Source organism: Myiozetetes cayanensis, unplaced genomic scaffold, assembly GCF_022539395.1.
Source record: "Myiozetetes cayanensis isolate MyiCay16 unplaced genomic scaffold, myiCay2020 scf18, whole genome shotgun sequence".
NCBI lineage: Eukaryota > Metazoa > Chordata > Aves > Passeriformes > Tyrannidae > Myiozetetes > Myiozetetes cayanensis.
Genome location: NW_026087389.1, coordinates 4,679,020 through 4,702,725, shown reverse-complemented (window position 1 = coordinate 4,702,725; position 23,706 = coordinate 4,679,020). Strand labels below are relative to the sequence as shown.

The 23,706-nt window shown below is 42.0% G+C and overlaps 1 protein-coding gene across 4 annotated transcripts in view; it reads left to right on the top strand.

Annotated features, from left to right (window-relative positions):
• Positions 1–23,706, top strand: part of MITF (melanocyte inducing transcription factor) — a 101,868-nt gene that overhangs the window by 52,843 nt on the left and 25,319 nt on the right. For all 4 annotated transcript variants that reach the window (XM_050312681.1, XM_050312679.1, XM_050312682.1 and 1 more), the window contains exon 2: positions 3,438–3,684. In XM_050312681.1, the coding sequence (XP_050168638.1) occupies positions 3,438–3,684 (247 nt within the window). The remainder of the gene's footprint in view (positions 1–3,437; positions 3,685–23,706) is intronic.

Below are 23,706 nucleotides of genomic sequence, written 5' to 3'. Positions count from 1 at the left end.
CCTGTGTTATAACTCCTGTGCAGTAACTAACATTTCCCAGGCATCTGTGCAAGGGATATGTAATTTAAACTTATTTAATAAAATGTTATCACTTCATGATTAACTGGATCGGCACTTGACACATAACTAATAACTCCCAGTCTGTACTACACTGTGTTTATTACACTGCTAATGGATAACTGGTTTAATCATGTGTCAATTAAAGGGATGAGTCGGTTTCATTTATTGCAATTAGATGTGTTTCCATAAACAGTTTGCAGGAAGTATCTAAATCACATCATGTATCAGCTGTGTGTGTGGGCTCTGTTACCGACTCTGCATGATCTGGGGGTGAATCAGTTCATGGATGGGAGTTTTGAATCCACATGCCCAGTTCTGGGTTGTACTGTGGTACATGGCACAGAGCTTGATCACGGGAGGAGATCTGCCCGTGGGGCAGCACGTAGAGGTCAAGAAGCTTTGAAAAGATGCATTTCCAAAATTCTCCTGATGAAGCCTTTGAAATAACAAGTTTTTAATTGCTTTTTTGGTTGGAAAAGTGAGTTTCTGGCAAACCTACTGTTTGCTCTGTGGAGTGTATATTATGATGAAACCCAAATTATCTTCTGTTCTGCTTCGGAGTGTTCTGTGCTTGAGAAGAGGAGCAGACATGGTGGAGAAAGGAAGATGGGCATTTGAACTCACCTGCATTGATGGTGTGATTGTTGGGTGCCCATCTCTTTTTCCCAGGTAACAAGGGATAGGATAAGAAGAGATGACCTGAAGTTGTGCGAGGGGAGGCTCAGATTGAATATTAGGAAGAATTTCTTCACCGAAAGGATTGTCAAGTTCTGGAATAGGCTGTCAGGGAAGTGGTTGAGTCACCAAAGACATGTGGATGTGGCTCTTCGGGACAGAGTTTAGTGGTGGACTTCAAAGGGCTGGGTTAACGGTTGCACTTGATGATCTGGAGATCTTTTCCAACCTAAACAATTCCATGATTCTTTGGCAGTAACTGCAATCTGGCAGCACGTGCCTGCCAGCACGGCCCGCGTTCAGGGCTTGTGTGCCTCTATATCATGTAAAATATTGAGCAGAATTGCAAAAGAAATAAAACCTGGAAGTGTCTCTGCCCTTTGGGGAAGAATTTGGCAGAGCAGCATTTTCTGAGACTGTTGTCTCTTTCAAAGATGCGATACTTGAAGCTTTTGTTGACAATTTTCAATCAACAGCAGAACCCTGAATCACCGGCAGGAAGCTGGAAGGACAGTTGTTGGTCTGAGCAGGTACAATAGTTGTGTGAGTGAGATGGGGTTCCTGGCAGGGACTGTTTGAAATGTAGTGGAAATGACTTCTCCTTTCTTCTCCCTCGCATTCCCCAAAATTTCAGTACATGGGAAGGTTCTTCTGAGATGGTTCCCAGCACACTTGGCTTTGGTTGGCGGAGAAACAGTTCAAAATGAAAGGAGGTGGGAGGAACTGCTGGGTTACCAATTTTGCAGCATTAAGTATCTGTTAAAAATGAGCAAGTAGCACACAAATGAGAACACTGTTCAGTGTGATACATAATTTGCTTTTCTTCAACATAAGGACAATGAATCCTTCCTTGAAAGCAGCATTTGACTGCCTTTTTTTGCTCAGATATTACAGTGGTCCCCATAGTGGGATGCACAGTAGTGGGCAGGAGGAAAATATTATCACTTCAGTAATACTTGTATAGAGTTCATAAATAAACAAATAAACATATGTTGGGGATGCATGCTCAAACATTCCTGTTAGGAACGTGTAATCAAAAAAGTTGGGAGGCCACTGATCTCTAACTATAGTAGTCATGGAAATAAAGTGTCTCCTCTGGTTGGAAATGCAAAAGTGGTTCAGATTTGCAGCCAGAAAACAAGCTGCTGGGTTTAGATGTGAGAACGCTTCACCCCTAATTGAAAAGGGAGTGTTTTTTACAAGTATCACAGTCAATGACTTGTCTTGAGCAGCTAATTAGTACGATTATTCCACAGCTGCATTAGTTTCACCACAAAGGTTTTCTCTTGTTTTATCAAAAGGATCAGTGTCTCTGTGAATGTTTCAACCTGACAGGTCTTAAATAGCAAGATGGTCCCCTGCCTCCCTGCCCCCAAAATGTGTGCTCTGGAAGAGCAGAGTTTGATCTCTTGGGGCAGTAAGTGTGGGTTCTCCTTTTTTTTTTTTTTTTGTTTCTACCCTGAACTGTGTGCAACATCAGTCCTAAACAAAGCTGCAAAACTTCCAGCAGATCTGGCTCCAGCTGCCCAAGCACAAGCAGTGCTCCGTGCCTGCAGCCTCTGAGCAAGACCTGGAAGGGATGTTGGCTCCCAGATTCCTGTGTCCTGCCAGCATCCTGCAGGTACCACCTAAGCACTGGAGCCAGAAGTGGGGTTTTCAAGAGCAGCTTCCTCCTAGAATGGGAGGGTTACTGCTGGCATGGCCCTGCATCATGACAGCCCAATGAGCTGTGTCCTTCCATGGGCTGACGGCAGCCAGCAGAATCTGAACCCAAATATGCTGAATTATGCACATTGTAGCTCTTTCTTGTATGGAGTCATCTGTTCTTACCCACTTCCAACATCCTTCCCTTGAAGGATGTGCAGGTTGGTATTTGCATACCCTAATTGTTCTGCCTTACGCTACAGAGATGAATTTTAGTTCTGTGGGCTGAGAAAAGGATGAGTTGCTTCAAAAGGTGTCCCTGCACTCCATGGCAAAGTCCAATGTTCAGTCCCAGCCTCTGCTTGCCAATGGCATAGAAGTAGCCCTTAGGTGTTAGAGCAGTGCTGTGTGCCAGCCTGTTGCTCTTTATAAAGTATGACTTGAATAAAGCTGTTACTGTTGTTTATTCTGCCTGTTCTTGTATGTCACTCCACTTGGAAGATGCTGGTAGGCCTGGGGTGGGAGTTGAGTTTTTTTTGTGGTCTGGTTTCTGGCTCTGAAGTGTGTCACCTCCAGCAAATCCAACCCCAGGGTAGTATTTTGCAAAAATAAGTGAACTTTGTTATGTTGTGTTTTCATGGGAGAGGTAGATTTACTTTATTTATTTATTTTCGAGCTAGATCTTGACTATTATCTACATTATCATTAGACTTGCTACAGAAAGCCCTTTATTACTTTCTTAAGAAGAAGGAATATGAGTGCCTGCCCCTGTCTATAAAAGCATTTGTTTTTTCTTGTGGGTGGTTAGTGCAAAATTTGAAAGAGCAAGTAGCTCTTTACAGCTGGATGTTGGCGTTTGGAAATGGTTGGCTGCAGTCAAGTTAAGGCAGCCTAATGTGGCCGCTAAGTACCTCAAGTAGGTCGGCTCCGTGTTCCCCCTCGCGCGGGGCGTCGTGTCCTCACCCACGCTCCGCTCCAACTCCGCGGGCTCCGACCGCCGTCCGAGCCGCCATCCCGCTTGGTGGAAGCTGAGCTGTCTTTCTCTGGTCTCCCCACAGCAATTCCGAGCATCCTGGCGCTTCCAAGCCTCCCTTAAGCTCCTCCAGCATGACCTCACGAATCCTGCTACGACAGCAGCTCATGCGTGAGCAGATGCAGGAGCAGGAGCGTCGGGAGCAGCAGCAGAAGCAGCAAGCAGCCCAGTTCATGCAGCAGCGGGTGCCCGTGAGCCAGACCCCTGCCATCAACGTGAGCGTGCCCACCAGCCTGCCCCCCGCCACCCAGGTGCCCATGGAGGTCCTCAAGGTACGCTCTGCCTTTCCGCTCGTCCGAACGCACTTTCAGTCGCGTGGCTCCAGGGATTTTTTTTTTTGGCCGTGACATTTTTGCAAATATTCTGGTTTGACTTGCAGCTTGTTTTGGTGTCCTGATAGCCAAGAGTGGAAAACCTTTTTTTTTAAAAAAAGTTTGTGTAACTTGTTGTTCTCTTTAAACTTTGAGATGTCCGGAGGGGGGTTTTGTTACAAAACGAACGTTTCTGTCATTTTATCTTTGGAAAACACTTCTCAGTCTTTCTAGTACGTAATTATTTTCGAAAAAGAAGTTATTAGTAGATATTCAAACCAATGTTTTGGTTTTTAAAAGAAAACAATTAAATATTTTTGTAAGATGGAGTCAGAACTCTTTACAAAAGAGCTCCTCAGAAAGCCTTAATCTGAAATATGGGTGAGTTTCCAGCCTCTTGCAACGAGTCTTTGTAATCCTTTTTTGTTTAAATGACTTGTTTGCTATTAGTAGCTTTGGATTCCTTGTCCTACTGGAAACTGTAGGAGCTTGTTAGTGTCCCTCTGTCAAAGGGGATGTAGCTTGCTAATTACTCAGGGAAAAACGTGAACAGCTATAAGAAAAGAGATAATTTCACGCACTGCTTAAGTTCAAGTGGGCTGAAGTGACATGAAAAATGCAAGTAAAACAGTGAAAAATGTTTGAGAGAAGTTTGCTCACATCTTTTCATGAAAATGCAGTTCTCACTGGTTTTGAAGAGTGTACTCTGCATTACTGGTGAATCTTTTTATTACACTTTGATGTTTAGTAACTGCTTTCAGTCAGGGAGCATGTTCTCACCACGTAAGTTAATTGAGCTTGGTTACAAACCACCCATAGTTTGCTCATTGCTGTAGTGTATCAACGATACATAGTCAAAGATTTTAGTTTTAAAATAGACTTGCAGGCTCAGGATTTTGAGGCAGTCTGTGTGACTGGTTTATGGAGAAAATATAGGGTCATTTTATTTATTGAATCTGCATTATGGCATTGTGTTGTCAGTGCCAAAAGTAACACTTAGTTGGGACACCAGGGTCATACTCCAGTGTGGGCTGTGATCTAGGAGCAAAAAGATAGCAGTTGAATTCAAAATTCAACATATGCACACATGTTTCCATTAAAAATTAAATATGATATGCTCTTAAGGATGTGTGCATGTGTGTAGAAACATGTATAAGGAGTCTGAAATCGTCTGGGAAGAGCTGTTTGGTCTAACATTACTGCATTACTCACAGTGTTTGTGTACAACAATTTGTTAAACTTGTTTCCAGGTTATGACACCGTTATAATTCAGATCTAGCAGAAGTGTGTGTGCTATGAAATAATATTTTGTTTGGAATGCACCTAGTTAAATATGTTACGTTTTTTACACGCTTTCATCTTAGTATGTTGTGACACGAATTTTAGGGTATTTTTTAAACCTCTGTCAAAATTTGTAGGGAAGTGTTTATTTTCTGGTGGTATTTTTACTGATAAGGAAGGAGTGGAACATCTCGAAGAGGCATTGGCAGTTGTCTTTATTGTTGATTTTGCAAATGCCTCTTTCTGTCAGAGTGGAGGGGAAGCAGTCCTTGATTTCTGAGGGACAGAAGACACTGCAGGTGGAAGGTGATGCTCAATTATTGCAAATGGGGTTACTGGGAACGGGCTTGTCCCAGATCTGGATGCAGAGCTGTAACCTGCTAGAGCATTGTTTGGGAACTTCACCCAAAGGACTTGAATCCTTGTCCTTTAGGATTCTAAAAGTAGTATCTATTCCTTGTTTTCCTTCTGATGGAGAAGGATCTCCTAGAAAGGAGAGAACGCCTCTCTTGCACTCGTCTTTGGCCCAAAAACAAGAGTGCATGACCCTGTATGGTGCATGACAAAAAATTATGAGAATTTATCCTTAACAGGCTTGTAAAATAAAAGTAATTACTGGCAACAGCTACCCACTGGCAGCAAAACTGTGATGGTTGTGGAAATATGAGCTACCTGCTGGACTGAAAAAATGTCTGTCTTTTCATCACCTACATTTACACATGTAACAATCAAAAATATCAAAACCAAGTCCTCTTGGTCTCTGTGTGTGACAGAGGAGTCTGCTTTGCCTAGTTTTGCTGCTTGTGTTTTTGGTGGGGGAAAGCAGCGAAAGGTTCATCCTTTTATCCTTACTGATGAAAATGGACCAGTTATGTACAAAAAAAATTGATACAAAATACCAGTCTTGAAGTCATGATCTTCCTGAAAATTTACCACTGATGCTTCAGTGAGAGTAGGAGTTGGCTAAAAGGCCCATATAATTTTGTTTGTGGGGTTTTTTGGGGGGGAGGGAGGATTGTTTGATTTTTTTGTTTTTTTGTTTTGTTTTTCCAAATAAGATACTTGGCTCAAAAGCTGAGATTAACAATAACTCAGGATCTTCCTGGTGCCAGTGTGCTGACAGGCAGCTCTGCCTGCAGTGACATCATTTCCCTGCAGCTGCTTTTTACACTTCAGTTGTTTTTTAGCTGTAGACAAATTTTCCATATGAGCTGTACAGGAGTTTTAATTAGATAAATAGGGAACTAAGTTGGTAACTTTATTATCCAGATGGTCTGGACTTAGTGACCTTAAAGAATGAGATAGACAAAAAGGGGATTTTTGCACTTTCAGAAATGTTAATCTGCAAAGCAACTTTGTTTAAAAGAGGTCTTTTCGAATATTACTTCACAAACAAGACCAAATGTAGTAGCTGTTTTTGTTGTGTGTGTTTGTTTGTTTTGGAACTTTGCTTCAAGAAACCCCACTCTAAGCCCCTTGAATTTGTCAATGTTTTGTGTTTTTAATTGTTTTGTGTGACTTGCCCTTTCACCCATATCTCACAGTGTGAGAAGAAGAAGAATACTTGCGTATCTGAGGATGGTAATTCGGAATGACTAGTTTAAAAAGAAGCCAAATGTGTTAATGAGCTTGGATTTTATGTTTGTTTTCAAGATGTTCATTTAGAAGCAACACAGAAAGAGAAATACGTACAAATCTATGTCACATTGCCTAGGAATCTCCAAGTTGCATAACTTAGTATGCTCAAGGCCATGTGAATAAATGGGATTTCATTTTCTTGAGTAATGACTCCTTATTGCATCACTTCTCTGCCAAGTAATGTAGCTTGGCAAGGTAGGAAATGACCTGTTGGAATTCAAATTTTGCATTGCTTTGTGCAGTCTAATTAAGAGATGGACTGGGAGTAGCACCTTCTCATCCATCTCCTGTTGGTAGTTAAGGACCAAATCTACAGATAGATGTCACCTGGGATTCTTTCCTTCTGCTGCAATTCAGCTTCTTGCACTGCTTTGGAAAAAAAGAATATGTAACTTAAAATGTTGATCATTTGAGTAGTTCCGAGTCCTATCAATGCTGGAGCTGTTCCTGAGGTACAAAATAAGCTTATGTTTTTATTTTAAAAGGATTAACTTCTTTTCAAAGAGTTCATCTTAAGATGTCTTCATGCTTCTTCCATCCTGGTATCTTTTAATTTTGTATACTTAGTAGGTATTAAGAAGCTGTTCTTTTTGTTGGTGGTGTTTGAAGTTATTCTCTTGTCTGGTTGGACATCTTATCTGCTGGAGCAGAAGCACTGCTGCAGATCTCAGCTTCAGTATTCCAGAGCTGATCTCTGGGAGCCAGTTGCTGCCTTTCTGTAGGCAGGGTTAGCCCAGGACTTCAGGTTATGCAGTCACTGAGGCCTCATGGTAGGTTAGTCCTGTTGCTCCTCAGTAATCTATTTACAAAACAATACTGTTATTAATCCCATACCCTGTGGAAATGAATTTGTTTAAGGTGGTGAGCTTGCAGAGAATATGCTCTTGTCTGCAGTGAGGCTGGTCTGTCAATCAGCTTCCATAGACCTGTCTTGGATTTCATCTGTTCCTGTCTTTCCACTTGGTATCACTGAATTAGTGTTCCACCTGTATCCTACCAACTGCCTGGTGACAGGTATTTAGGAAGCATAATGTTGATGGTTTCTGCTTTCCATGTCTTTTCATGCCTCCCCTGCTCAATCCCTGCCTCCTTTCCTACCAAATGACTTTCAGGATTCTTATAAAGCGAGTGGTCTTCCAAGTTCCTGGCAGCAGCAGGACAACTCCCTGCCTTTCTGATAGGCAGTGATACCCTAGCCTCATCTTTAGGATAGTTTTCCATCTTCCATGTCAGTCCAGGCAGCTGATTTTAGGATTTCATTGTTCAGCACACAGAAAAGCTGAGTTGTATGATCAAAGTTTTATGTAATGTCCCTCTGGCATCTTCACCAAAGCTGCACTGTGGCAGTTTGGATTTGGGGCTTATCACCCTTTACCCAGTTTTAAGAGCCACAAAAGAAGAAGGGTTTTCCTTCATCTAAAATATCTAAAAGATCCTGGGGGGAAAAAAAACCCCAAGGAATGATTCTGAAGGCTGAAATTACCAGCCATCAGGCCTTACTCCCTCAAGCAAGACTGAAAGATGCTCTACTTGTTTTTTGGGTTAGTCCTTGAGAAGTTCTGCTGATAGAAGTAGCCATAAACTTACTGCAGAAATTCAGAGGAGTGGGGGCTCATCTGTCCTACTCATGGAGAGACATCACAGAAATTGAATTGTAGCTGTGCCGTGTGGTTTGTATTGCTTTATCTGATTTCTGGATCAGTTTTGCTGTTCAGATCAAGCATGACACAATCCCCTAAGTAATTTGGACCTGCCTGCTCAAAACACAGTGTGGCATTGCATGAACTGTAATTGGAGTGAGCAGGCTTGTGTCCTCCATGGGAGAAGAAGCACAGGAGCATCCTCAGGAGGCAGCAGAGGAGGCTCAGGGCCAGCATCGGCCCACAGAATTGCAAATCAGTTCCACTGAAAATATTACCAGTTCTTGTAGGATTGAAAACATTACTGGTGGGCAGCCGATATCCAGCCCCCTCCATGTCTCACTAAGCAGATGGAAGGTGGAAAATTGAGGGTGAACATTTCTTGCCTCTGTCCTTCCATGTTATTTGGTGACGTCTCCCAGTTGGTGCGTGGATGTGACACTTACTGTCGTGTTTTGAATGTGATGCAGCAGGTCACTGGTTGATGGAACTTAAACTGTGGATGTATTGTGGGTCCCTGTCTCTGCTGCTGGATGCCAATGCTCACAGCATGCAGTTGGTGTACATCCCCTTCCTCCTGAGTGTTCTCAAACCAAATGACTAGCACAGTAACTCAGCTGGACTTCTCGTATCTTTTCCTCCCTCTTTGTCTGTCATTGGGGTTCTGTCATTGGGGTTTTAAGAATGTAGCTTCTATTTGGCACAGATGGGAGATGCTTCTCTGAGAGTGCCACGTTGGATCCTGCTGCACAGTACAAGCCCAAGGGCTGGAGTGAGAACCTGCAGTGGTGCTGATGTCTTCTGAACACTGCATAAACACTTTGCAGGAGATAAGGTAAAATTAGGTCTCCTGACCAGCAGATGATGTAACAGGTCCGTTACTGGATGCTAACATCTCCTTTTTCTTTGTTCCTGGAGAATAGGGAAATGGTTCCCTTGCTCCAGGGGATCTGGACTAGCTGAGTCCTGCTTTGGTGATCTACATATTGAGATCTCTCCTCCCTGGATGTAGAATCTGTATCTGTGCATATTCCTGTCCTTGCTAACAGGGCAGTTCAGCCCCAAATATACATGTGTATATTTTATATATATATATATATATATATATATTTCTGCCTCATGTCATTGTAGCCCTTCTTACACTGTTTACTATTTCCTCTCTTGCTTCATTATCCCAAGAGCTTTTCCCCATCTCATGGCAGTGTTGTGGGTTGATCCCTGCTGATACCAGAGTGGGACCATTTTCCTCTTTCTCAGTACCATCCTGCACTTTGTGCTCATCTGCAGTTTGTGCTGATCTTTCCCCTTGCAACATCTTTTCCTGAGGGCAGACCAATGCTGCAGTGCTTGGAAGAGTGCAGGCAACCAGCCTGGCCTCTCGCCTTCACCCTGGCGTTGTTAGTCAGATTCTAAATGTGCCACCACGATAAGCTCTTTGCATCAGATACCCTGTATTTCTTCATTTTTCAAATGCCAAGCATGTCATCTGAGTGATGTTGATGACTACAGACATACATCAAAAAAATACGTCCTTCTGGTCCTTTTCCAGTGTGCTTGTTCCAGAGAGTGACCCGTGGTGGAAACACAGCCCTGCCTTGTAGGCAAGGCTCAGCAGTTGGCAGTAGTGTTCTTGGTGTAATAATTACCATAAAACTTCATTGTACAGGGGACTTATCTGGCAGTTCTGAAGAACAGGAACAATGGGATGTCAAGATGAATGAGCAGTAGCGCCCGCTCCAGCAGATGTGTGTTTGTGGACACACTTATCTGATTAAAAGGTAATTTAATCTCACCTGACAATGGTAGATAGTAGTGTGTGTGTGTGTGTGAGTTTGTTAGGTAAGCATGGTGTGTATTTGCAATCAAGAACTTAGACAAGTGATTTGCCAGACTGAGACTTGTTGAGCTACAGATACAACATTTAAGCTAGGGTTACTTACACTCGGTGCCTGGTATATGTACCTTAAGCCTTCAGCAAATTCTCCATGAAGAAAAACTGGCATTTAACTACAGAGCCAGTAAACCCTGCCTTGTCTTTTAAGCCTAAGTAAAAGTATCTCTTAGGCCTTAGAAATGTTGCTTACTCCATGGGTTGAAAGTTATTCTGAAACAAGCACTGGTGCTTGAGTTCTGTGGTCAGTAACAGAGGCAAAATGTAAACTCTTGCCTAACTCCTAGGGTATTAGACATTAAAAATGCATGGAATTCAAGGGGGCAGCATACTTCTGTGTGCAAGTGTCTGACTGCCTGACTGCTAGTGCAAAACACTGCTTTCACCCTCTGTCCCGAATGTCCTTTTGCTGTGGGTGCAAACGTGCGCTGCAAACATTTTTCTTGAGAGAATTGATTGTGGCTGATGAAGATGTCTGATCTTTCCATCTTGCTTCTTTAGCTGTGGTCCCTGTGACACAAAATACAGCTCCCAAAGTTGTAGGACAAACTGTGCTGCTGCTGGGAGTGGGAGTGGGCATTTCTTGGGTAAAGGGTGCTGTGAGCAGAGTGGGAAGGTAGCTGAGAAACTGCTCCTTATCTTAGAGCTCTTGCCCTGCAAGTTCACAGTAGTTACCTGGTAGTTTGAAATAACGTTTTTGGCACAGAGAAAATCAGGATGTACTCACAAACATAGGCATCTGGAGGTCCAAGCTCTGACCCCTTTTTAGAAATTCTTGGTCTTCTACCCTAGTTGGTGGTCTTAAAGATTTACTCTCTTCCCACTGGCATGGAAACATCCACAAAATTAAGGAGAGCTTGCTAAGTTCGGTCTGTTACAGCTTCAAAGCACTATTTTTTTTTGTGGTCTAGACATATTATCTGCTGGCTGAGTTACCAGACCTTGGGAAAATGGTGGTTTACTGTGTGTCAGTGGCTGTTTTGGGCTTGCAGAAGATGAGTTAATCTTCCTGAAGATTTGTAGGTGACCATAGTTGTGGGTATTAAAAGCATTGATGAGGCTCCACAGCCCACCAGCTAACAGGTTTTAACAGCTTGTACTAAGTCCTTTTTCAGTCACCATGAATTTAAAACCCACCTTATTCCTCTTTCCTGGTTGAGCCAAGGATGTATGAAGAAGGTGAGTGCTGGTTGCAGTTGTGTTGTTGAGTCCATGGCTTAATTTGGCAGAAAGCAGTGCCCAGAGCCACACACAGTGCTGGAAGATGGAGCAGTTGGGGGCAGGTCTGGGGGGGCCTCTGCTGACACCTTTGACAGGCGTTAAATTTTAAATGTGAAAACTTAGATCTGCTTAAAGTAATCTTGGGGTATTATGTATCCTCGCAAATATTTCAGTTCTTCAGCTAGTTTGGCAGCATTATTCCCCGAGATGCTGAACCTGTGTAGTGAATGAATTCAAAGTGACAAGCTGGAGACATTCCTGCCATTCAAGAGAGGCTTAAGGAATTTCTTATTGGCTAAATTACAAATATGTAGCATTTTGCCCAGCACTGCATGGCAATTTCAACCTGCCTGACCGTGACAAGATTAGCACTTTTCCTCCCCCTCCCCACCAGTAATTTAAAAAAGAAAAAAAAATTAGATTAAGAAGTACCAGGCAGAGATGCAAAAGAAAGAGTGAAAACCAGCCTTACCTTGAATGATTCTGTCTGTCATTGGATTGGTTCCTTAATTAGCCCCATGTCCTTTAACCTCTTGAGAAATAAGTAAGGGATAAATTTGGGGATAAAGACAAAGACGCCTGGAGATTTACCACACACCGCTAGGTAATTCATCAAGGAATGTTGGTAATTAGCCCTGCCTCTTTCCTTTCTGGCTCATTTAATAAAACTGGTTGATTTAAAATAATGCCTGCTGGTTCATTATCAACTACTTTAAGAGCCAAGTTATGAACTTGAAACAAAACCCAGTATTGTGTTGTCTGCAAAGGACCTGGCAAGTGTGTTTTGTTTTGTTTTTTATAAAAAGAAATTATTATGTCTGGTCATCAGTCTCCCCAGCTTGATAATTTAATATTACTTTGTTTGGATTACCATTTGGCTTTTTGGGTGTATTTATTTCTAGTGTCTACTATGGAGAAGCAGAGAGGGGGTAAAAAAAAATCTAAGATCTTGAAGAGGTACATGTCAGATTGTGTTAAGAAAGCATGGCCTGATGGAATTCAGCTGAATAAGGACTTTACAATAGTAGTAGTCGTCCAGTTGAGGAAATGGGTAACTGTTTTAACCCTTTGTCTCTCAGAAGTGAGTGCCATCTACATGTCTTGTTCTTTGAGCAGAATGGTCCATTTTATTAACCCACCTCTTTAGTGGAAATTTGTTCCTGAGTTGAGGACAGAACTCATCTGGTTTTTATTTCGTTAGGAAAACAGTCATGGAGCATTCTTCCTTCTTCTTTATAGATGGGAATAGCATTACTTGGAAATTAAATTAGAGGTTCAGGCTATCACTGGATCAATACACTGCTGCCTTTGCACTTTTCTGGGGGAGTATCTCAGTGTGGCAGCATCCAGCTTGAGTTTGTTGCACTAACATGTGCTGGCCCGTGGATCTGGTTGGGTCAGTCTGTCTGAATTAAAGAATTAAGTTACTGTTACTGTAAATCTTCCTTTAATAATTAATGTTAAACTTGGATTGCAACACTTCTGAAACTTGTGGGCTAGAGCAAAAGCAGGCTGTGCTAGCCTTCCACTTCGGGTAGGCTTGCAAATGCTGCATAACACTTTTTCTGAACATGTACCTCATCAGTACCGTTTGGAACAGAGTTGTTTCAGGAAAAAACATCCTCCTGCTCATCTTCCATACGTCCCCTTTGCATTCCCTTGGATAGTCCTTATTCTGGGGGAATTTATGTTTGTTAGTGTCAGCTTTTATTTGTTTGGCCGCGCCCTTAGTTTAGTAAATTAAAAAAAAAAAAGTGGTGTGATTTGTGGAAATATTACTCTGCCAGTAATTCTTTTGTTACCAAGTATGAAAATAACTTGCTACCTACAAACAGTTGCAGAGAGGCCACTGTGGTGATGGGGCTGCTGCTCAACCCTGCAGGTCCTCACTAGAAGCTCTGCCACTGGATGCCAGTTACCCACTTGTTTATTAATTTGAAACTTGTTAATAAACTTCTGTAGTTTAAATTGACTTAGAACTAGGTACGTTTCTTCCAACTTGGAACAATGTGGAGCAGAAAATTGAGTGTCTTTTAAAGAAACACCCAAACAATCCCCAACAAACAGAACTCTGCTTAATAATGTTTTTATAAAGTTAGAATGTCCATGCCAAAATAATAGTTTTGGTTTCACACATCATATTCTGTGTTAATGCACTGGAACAGTATTTATTATGGACCTATTTATTATTTATTTATTATGGACAGTATTTATTAGTGTCCTAGACTTGTTGAATATCAGTCGTTGAAATTCCAGCTAGTTCTTTGAAAATTCCTGTTTAACTGATACAATCCAAGCGGATTGCTCTCCTGTTGATCACCAGCAGCATGACAGAAAGCATTTCGATGTCAACATTACAGTAATTAAACGGGTACACAAAGTGCTGGGAAGCACTGATAACTCATCCAGATTCTGTCATCCTAGGCTTTGCACTTCCATGATCTCTCAGCAGATGGCATTACAGTTTCCAAGAGCCTGTGGATTCCTTGGGAAAGCTCTCAGCTGCCCGGGATTTCATCTTTCTAGACTATTCCCTTAACTGATGAAGGCTAAACCTCGGGTGTTAAAACCTGTTTTGACACATTATTCTAAACGTGCTGTTTGCTTGCGTTATTGTATCATATTCTCACCAGTTAATGTCCCAGAGGTGCCTTTAAATTTTTAACCAAGTAAAATGCTGTATGTGATAGTTATTGCATGCAAAAAACAAGTATTGCTAGAAAGTCTATGAAAGGCAGGCTGCCTCTTTTAAGCAAACCTGCTGCTGCTGTACAAGTAATAAACTTTTTCAGCAAGCAAGACTTCAGCGATAAAACTGGAGTGTGTTTTCCACTGAACATTCCAGATCATCAGAGCTTTGTCAGACACAACTGTTCTGCATTAAATTCTACCCCCTTTCTGCTTTGTGCTAAAAATCCTGATTTTTCTAGAAAATCTCAGCTAGCAAAGAAAAATCATTTGGGGTAGTATTTGTTGCCATTCAGGAAAAAACAAGTAGTAAATATTACTGTATTTCTAAATTAATGTGGCTTACAGAGTGCAGAAGCCATTGGCTGCTTTCAGGCAACCCACCTACTCGAATCCCTGGCTTCTGACGGCAGCATTTCTGTTGCTGGCTCGGCTGGAATCTGTGTCGTATCTCCAAGTGAGCGCATTGACATCAGCAGGGAGCGCGTCTTGCGTGCTCAAAGAAACCAAAGTTTCAAAGAGCTGGTTTTCTTTCTTGGAACAATGTGCTCCTTGTGTCTGTCCCTCCATCCTCTCCTTTTGAACATGGAGAGTGGCAGATCCACTCACCAGGAAGCGTCACAGGCCATGCGAGTGCTGTGGATGCTGAAAGTGCATCAGTGCTGGGAGCTGCTGCTGCTCAGCTCGGAGACCCCGCAGCAGTTGGGCATCTTTAATAAAGCTGGGCCTAAGGGTTCATTGCTGCAAGCCCCAGCAAATCCTAAGAGCGAGCTTTAGAGTATTTTTCCCTCCCCATCCAGCGCTGACTTTTCTTTTTTCTTGTTTCCTGGCTATGAGAGGCCTTACCAGAAAACTGCTGTGTTAAAGTATGCTGGTAATGGATTGAAATTATTCTGACCTAGAATCAAAACTAATTCATTAATTTGAGAGGAAATTTGTATGTCAAGAAAGGTGAGTTCTAAGCTTGTGTTTCAGGCTGCCTTCCTAAAATTTTGCTACCAAGAAATTGCTACTTGAAACCATCAAAATTCAGTTTGTGGGAATAGTGGTTGGCTGTGAATTAAAACTTCTTGTTCTTGCAGAGCAAAACATAAACTGGCAACTGATGGATAGTCTCTTCTTAAAAAAATAGTCCCATACTTGAAAGGAAGACATTTGAAGGCTCAGGTGTAGAGAACAGTCTGTCTTGCCTCTCCCAGGGCTTTATAAAGGTCCTGCCAAGGACCTGCAGGCAATGCACTAAACTTTGTCTTTAAGACAACTGGTTGTAGCTACCTAAGACTGTGACTTCTCTGCTTGTGTTTTTTCTATAGGTGTGTGGGATTGTTTCTTCTGGGTTTCAGGAGACCTGTCTAGAGGGGGTGATACTCTCAGGAAAGACTTATTCCAGTTTACCCATATCAGTGATCCAGAGAGCTGCTGCCCTTAACCAGCATGGCTGTCCTGATAGCAGCTGAGTGATAAACCTGCTTTTGGCAAGGCAGCTTGTTTTTACTGGTTGGGTGTAGGGCTGCTTTTAGTGCTGCTACAACCTCATGCAAAGTAGGGCTGAAGCAATAATGGCAGTTCAGGAACTGCTTTAAAGTTAATTCCTGCTATATTATAAAAGTGCTTTAAAGTTAGTTTTTGTTAAGTTGAGAAGTTTGAGAACTGAGACTTCTGTTTAAAGTACCATGGCAGTCATCTATATTATCATAAGTTACTGATTGAAAAGTTGTCCTTTGAGCTGTCTAAAAGTATTTTACTGTAGTATTAATTTGACTGTTTGACAGTTCTGCTTCCTGACTCCCACCGAAACCATACTCCACTGAAATACCTGTCTCAAAGAAACAGTTTGTTTAGGGAGGGAGTAAAATGACCTTGAATGAGTCAGCACTTGTGTGTAGCAGTCGTAAGCTTTCCGTCCTCATTGCTCTCCAAAAGGAAATGATTTCTGGACCACAGGCACCATTCATTGCAGGGCAGTTAATGGGCTCCATTCACATGAAAGTTCATATATTCCTTAAGGGTTCAACCCTGTATGGTTTGCTGTGTAAAAAGAAAAATAGCATTTAATCATGCTGCTGTGGCTTATCAAAAGAGTTTATCCTTTTCATACATTGGCTTTTTGAGGGAAGGAAAGTGGTGCCTTCTGCTCTGGAGAGCTGCTTGTGCAGTAAGTGGTCGCTCCATGCCAAGGGCTGCTCTCTTTGTGGGTCACTGTTCACAACTGCCTGTAAGAAATAAGGAAAAAGCTTCCAGCCAGAGCTTCTGTTTACAGGATTATCCATAGAAAACACTTCTCTGTGAACTTTCACCTGCCCCAAGAAAACATATTAATTCCATCTATCTGTTTTGGGTAAAGGCTGCAAGGACCGAGTTGCCTTTCCGTGGCTCTGCATGATCTGAGCACGATCTGGATGCTCTGTTTTGGGTGTGGAGTGAGGAATGTGCTGATTTCTACTGCACCCAGGGAACAATGACAGATAGCTCTTAGAGGAACACAGTTAATTCAACTTTGGTTTTCTTCTCTGGTAGCTGCAATTCCAGAAAACGGGCCTCAAAAAAAAAAAAAAAAAAAGCTATTGCTGCCAGGTGTTCATAAGCAATAGGCCAACTGTGGGGTAAATCAGAAGAAGCTTTGGTTGTTAGCCATGGAATCCTAGAATAAGGACCTCCCTGCTATGGAAAGGTGACTGTCTTTTTAAAATCAGCTTAGTGTTTTTGATGGCCTGGGTTAGTGTAACCCTGCAAACAGCTGTACCTGTGTCTCTGGGGGCTGAGAGCAGTGAGCTGATGTGGCAGGGCAAGAACAAGCAGCTGGACACCAGCACTGGCACCTTCTTGGACCAGCTCTGCCTTTACTGTAGAGCAGCAATGTGATTTTGCAGTAAACTCCCAGTTGCCCCCACATATTAGATATTAGTTTATTTTTGCCCAGTGCTGTTGATGAGTTAATTAGCTTCTAATTAGCTTCTTGTCAGGGAAAATTAAATGAGACCTTGTGTTATTCAGGCACCACTGGGAGTTCAGTCTGTGAGAGCAGATTAGAGCTGGTCTGACACCAATAGCTCGAAATGCATTATAGTGTTCTAAACCATCCTCCTTTGGGGTCCCACATCTCACACCACATTGTTGGCTATGGTGGATGTACTGGCATCTCCCCTGGCTCCTAGCAGATGTTAAAATACCCTAAACTTTTACTTCTCATCTGTTCAAACCTCATTTAAAATAAATTATGTTCAGTGTGAGCTTATTTGCATTTTTTAAGATCTCTAAAAATATTTCATCCTGTTAGTAAGGTAGTAACATGCTAAAATGGGTTTATACTTGGGGTTTAAAAAAGGGTGAGGAAGGTCGGGAAGTCTGAGTTAGGATCTAGTTAATCCACATCTAATCTCTAATTACATCTCTAACTCTAGCATCTGGCTTCCTTGAATTATGTTATGTTCCCATACTATTTCTTTGGTAGCTAAAACCTTGTGCGTGTCGTTAATCAGTGATGAGAGGTATTTTGTAAAGTACATGTCATGATGTTTGTATTTTTTCAGTGCTAAAAGGATATACATGATTTTTTATATACATAAATATGTGAAATCTTTAGTGCAAGATACTTTGTCTATTTCTCTTTGTGAACATAGTTCTGATCTTGCAAGAGCACTTGAAGGGTTACATTAGTGCGGGTCAAGTGCGGTTTAAAATAGGATTCTTTTGAGACCAAGCCTGGGGGCCCTGAATTTCCTTCTCAAAAGACATTTTGATCTTCTGACAAAACTATTACTTCTGAATTTCTTGATGATTCATATTTGCAACTAACCTTTGGAGAACTGGAACGATAACACACATTCTTCTTTGTGTTTTGTGAATGTGCCTCTCCTGGGGAGTCGACGGCTTGTGCTTTTTTGAAGTTCAGATGAAACCATTGCAAAGAGTTTTCTGTAAGATGTTTGGAAAGGTGAAATTTGCCTGGTGTCATGAAATAAAATGTGATTCCAATCCTGCAGAAAGAGCCCTAACCCCAGCCTTGGTAGGACTTCATGCCTGTAGTCCCTTGCAAGCTGGAGGTTTTATATTTGCTCACGTGCTGCAAATGCTGCTGTGAGAGGTTTGTGTATATGCTGGAGGAAAATCATGGCAGAATTTTAGACCATCTTTTTATATAACCTATTTTCACAGTCTCTTAAGTTTTTGTGATAAGGGACATGCTTGTGCAATATCTGTTGAAGTAATGAACCTGAGTGCTGTTTTTTATTACAACTGAAATATAAACAGCGCTCCTGACAGCTGACTCGGGTTTTGTCCAAGATTTCATTGCTTCAGTTGATGGTCCTGCCAGTGCCCCATCCTCTGGCCTGATCAAGGGTCATTTATGTAGACAGGAGCTTCTCATTTCACAGTGCAACTAATTATTTGCCTGCCATATGTGAAATAACATGAGGAGAAGGGCTTTCAACAGCTCATCTTGGGAAGACGTGGAGGAGCAGGTGTGGAGAAGGTTACAAAATCAGCCGAGTGGCTGGATGTTGTTTTTGTAAGTATAAAATAGATGGTGATGCTATGTCTCTATGCATGTAAGGCCTGAGATCTTAAAGGGCTGAAGTACTGGCATCCTTGTTTAATAAATGAGCCAGTGACAGTCTTACTGTTTTGCTGGGAGCCAAATGATAGCTACTGGCTGGCCGTTGCAGGAATAAGATCATGGGGTGTAGAGGTGAGGTCGTGCAGCCTAATGGCTATTTGCCTTAAATATGTCTTCCTGTTACAGAATTATGGTGGCATGACTTCAGCTAAAAATTAACTCAAACACTTTACCTGTGATTTCTGGGTTTAAAGTTAGAGTGGAATAAACATACTCATTTTTACTGTTGCTGCATTTGATCCCTTGTGGCTACTGTGATGTCTGCTGGGGCACCTACTTTGTGAGTGAGATGTCAGGGAAGAAAGGATGTGATGTTGCTTAATGGAAGTGCTGGACATTAGCACTCTACTCCTCAGGAAGAGCCAGGATCATTCAAAGTAACCCTGGCAGTGTTGGCTTTCAGTTTTGATGCTCTGTGGCACCACTTTGGCCTCTGGGTAAGTTCTCCTGCAGAGCAATGCCTTGCCGCCCTGCACAAGGAGTGACCCACCTTTGTGACTTGCCAAAGTCCTCAAAAAAATTCCAATTCTGGTATTTAGCAGAGTGCTTCAGATCAGCTCAGCCAGCTGAGTTTGCATGAAGGTGACTTGGATTATCTTACCTTAGCGAACATGATGATCAGGCACTCTGAGGTACTGAAACTGTTTTATTCTAACTCAGTAGGTTTTAGTGCAGTCGTAAATAACAGCACAGCTCATTGAACGGGAGGATAAAAGTCAAGGAGCTCAGTGGTGAGCCAGCTTGCATTTCCTTCACTTAAGTGAAGTCAGCGATTTATTATTATTTTAGGCTGTGTCCAATTATCATATTAGTGATGGGAATAAAACAGATGTATCTGGAGTGCTTTATTCTCGTGCTTATCCAAGCCTTCCGTATTGGGGCTGACATGAGACATCATCAGCTGTAGGCAAAGTGGTATAGAGCCCAGCTAAGTCCTTCTAATTCTTTATTAACTATGACATGTAGAAGCTCAGGGCATGTTCACAGTGTAAAACTGGTTTGAATTAACACAGTCTTCATTCTCTTGCTAACTTCTTCTGGTGGCGCTGTGTGTTTGTTGTAAAGCAAATCCCCTCCAAACAGGCTCGTTCCAGAACAAGTGTCCTTTGTGCTGTAGCCAGTGTGTTGACAAGTGGTTTGTTAAAATAAACGGTCCTTTCAAAATTATTTTCCCTCTTATTTTTTGATGGATCTTTAGAAATTTTGGTAGGAAGACTTTCCGGTAGATTCTGAAAGCTGTTCCAGCATGCACTGGTTGAGTTTGGGGTACTTGTGTTTTCATATTTGGATTGTGATTAGTGGCAAGTTCTTGATGTGTGCTGTGTAAGTGACCCTGAGAGCTGCCAACCCATGTAATTATGTGAACCATGAATATAGCAGTCTCTCACCTGGATCTTTTCTAGGCAAGTATGCCACAATGTGTAGGTATCTTTGGAGAAGTATGCAACAACATACAGAGGTTGGACTAGATGACCTTTAAAGGTCCCTTCAACCCAGATTATTCCATGATGTCCTTCTGATGTACAGTGTGCCCTCAAAATGAGGAGTTTTTTTCCTATAATAACCCAAGAGTTGCATTTGAGTTTATAAAACAGCTTTTATTTTAAAAAGAGAAGGATACAACTCTCTCTGTGGCTTTGGGGTGTTGGTTATATTTTGATCTGGTGCCATCTTTACATCTCTCTCCCTCTTCTGCGTTTCAGTGCTGGATGTTGAAGTTTTGTAAATAAATAGTTCAGTAGCCCACAGGCAATATTCTGAACACCAGTTCATTCTCACAAGCTAATGCTGTGGATTTGAAAGACTTGTAAATCAAACTCCCTCTTACTTAGCCCCAAAGTGCCAACAATTACATTCTTCAACACTAGAAGTTATCTAGGCTTCAATCTGTCCATATGCTATAAATTTGAGCTACCCTTCACAAACCTCATAGTGACAAATGAGACCAGGGTTCAGGCTATGAAGTTTTAAAATTTCTGAAAGTAATAGGTTGGGTATTTTTCCTGCTCTTACATTTTTTATTTACAGTTTGGGCAAAATAGCCTATTTTAACTTAATTTTCACCTGGGAAAAGTCAATGTTGCATGACATCTTAAGAGAAGTTGATGCAGGGGCAAATTAGATTTACTGCATCGAAATCTGCTTTCGGCATGGAAACTTGAAGCTACTTGAATTTTATTGAAGTCTGGACAAGCAAATAACCTGTCCCATTCTACATATGGGTAACTCTGCATCCCTAGGAAGCTGAGAATAAGGAATTTTATTTTCAAGTCAGTGTGTGCTGTCTCTCCTACTGTTTTAAGCTTAGCTCTGGTTACTTTTTTTAGTAACCAACATCTTGTGTAAAATTGGTTTCTGTTTTCTCTGTTGTTCATTTCCTATGGCAGATGCTGTTATTTTTACCCACTCCCATTTCTGTTCTTCACATTTGATGAGTGATGATGAGGAACCTGAGAAAAAACAAGTGTGGAGAAGGATGCCTCTTCTCACCTGTGGAAACTGCATCCTCAGGGCATTGCAGAGGATTTGGTGTAGCAAGGTCCATGCTGTCTTGGTTTTGGGCTCTAGAAATATACCCAGGGTCTCCAAATCCTGTGCATGCGTGATGGTTGGTGTGATTTAAACAGTAGTCTGACCTGCCAGGGCCCTTTTGGGGAGAAGGATGGGTCTTCTGTGCCTCTTCCCTGCCATGGCAAATGCAGTGAAGTTTAAACCACTGGTTTTTTTTAGCTATCTTGGAGTGCACCGGGGACCTGAAAGTTAGTTACTGTGTGGTTCAGGTCTAGCAGGGGTTACTGCAGGCTGGAACAGTGGCTGGGTCAGTAACCCCTGTGAAATGTCACTGACAGTCCTGCTCAGGCTCTACGTACGTGACTGCCACTCAAAGCTGGCACGGGCTGACGCTGTGCTTGGCAACCTCAGGAGGAAGATAAAGTTGGACAAATACTTTTACCCCTCTAACATCACTCTTTCAAATCAAGAGTAAACTGTGTTTGACTGGTCTGGTGAATCTTGTGTTGCTGTTGCTCGGGCTGTAGGAAGGGTGGGTGATTGTGCTTGGGCTGTAAAATAGGCTTTGCAAGGGGAAGGTGGGAGCACAGGTGGCTTCAGACCGTCTGCCTGAACTGGTTTTGGGCTTTCAGGCAGCTGAAGTACCCGTAGTCCCGTGACTCTGCTCCCTCCTGAGTTCACATCTCTAAGCCAAGTCTTGCAGGAGTTTTTGGAAGCAACTTTATGTCTATCTTTGACAGTTCCTGAGAGGAGGAGTCATTTGCGTCCTGCTGTGAGCAATCTCAAACCCTCTAGTGCCGATGACAGTGCTGCCCAGCTTCCTTCTGAGAGAGGAGGATGGCAGAAGTGGACGTAAATATTTGGTGCTTGGATTAAGTTTTTCACCGTGACAGTACCATAATTCAAACTTGCCTGTCAGATGCAGCTGTGTGGCTGATGTTGTTGCCTGTTAAGTCATAAAATATTTACGCTCCGAAGCACCCAGGGTAGGTGAAATCATCGCAAAAGATTTGTGTCATTTTATGGAGTCTATTCCTTGTCTGTCCTAAAATGTTGGAGTGCTTTTTGGTATTGGTAGCTGTATAAAATAAAACTTTCATGGCATGTGTGTTGGGAAGTAAACAGCTAAAATGCTGGTTTCCTAAGGAAAAAAACACCACCAAAAAGCAGGACTTCAAAGGACCTAATCCTTCTGAAAGGCAGACTTGTGGAATGGCAGCTAAGCATGCCACTAACCTGCAAATTACATCAGTTCCTATCTCCTTAAGCAAATTTGACTAACCTCTTTTAATTTCCTTAGATACTGTTGTCATGTGCTTCTACAGCTAAAGCACAGTTTTTAAATACTAATCCACAAATACTTTGTTCTTGTTTGCTTCTTGTCCTTCCCTTGGATGAGCAGTCACGTTACACAGAGGAATTTGATGATGGACTAAGCAACCCCTCGTTGTGTAAATGATGTTCCTTCTGTACAATGTGCCATTTCTTTTTTCATAACTTTGTACTTGGAGATGACTGTTGGATCCACTTACTTAGAGTTCAGTTGTGATGCCAGGTCTTAAATAACTTTCTCATATCTGATTTTCTTTTCAAGTTCAGAGGGTTTTTGGGTGAATTAGGTAACCAGGGAGTTTTGTTGTGCTAACTGATGGAGTTTCCTTGTGTTTGCCATGTCCCTAAGTAAAATGATAGAATCAGCTCATCCTGGTTGTCATTCCCCAGTCAATATAAGTTACTCTTCACCTTTTTCTTGCTCTTGGGCTTTCTGGTCAGTGTTCTTCTGGCCATGTTTTCTGGGTAACGGGCTAAAAGAAAGCAGAGCGAATATGCTCTAGAAAAGTTGGGGGTAAGGGGAGAATGGCAGCTGGAGAAGTTACTGAATAGGTTTATCTATTACTAAATTCACAGTGGCCCTATGGGGAATGGTCTGTCACAGCCCAATCAGCTTAATTTTGGTGACATTACAAGTGAGGTGGCTGCTCCATCTTTGAGGACTGGAAAAGTTTCAGAAAGAACTGAACTTCTCATGCGAAGCCACTTCAGACCACTGACGTCTTTAGGGGGAGAAATGTGATGCTGTTGTTTAATGTTTGAATGCAGCATGTGGGAAAATGTCATTGAGAATGAGTTAAACCATTGTCTGGCTGGTTATTTGGATTGCTCCAAGTTGGGTGGTAGGAGGGTACTTCCTGGCGTTGCAGTGAAACCCATGATCAATATTTAATGAAGTTAATTGAAGGGATTTTATGGTCTTTAGGATTTTCAGACTTAGTGGACCAACCTCTGGTGAATATGACTTGCAGAATCTTGAATCTGGATTGGAAAATTTTAGGAGAATAAATCACTCTGAGTGGCACTAATTGATTATCTTTCTCACATGTCATTCTCCTCAAATTTTTTTCCCCTAGCCTCAAAAGACAGACACCTATTTAAACAGCTTCCTGTTTTTATTCAAAGTCTTAGAAAACAACTTGTTGCTGCTGCTGTTTTTGTTC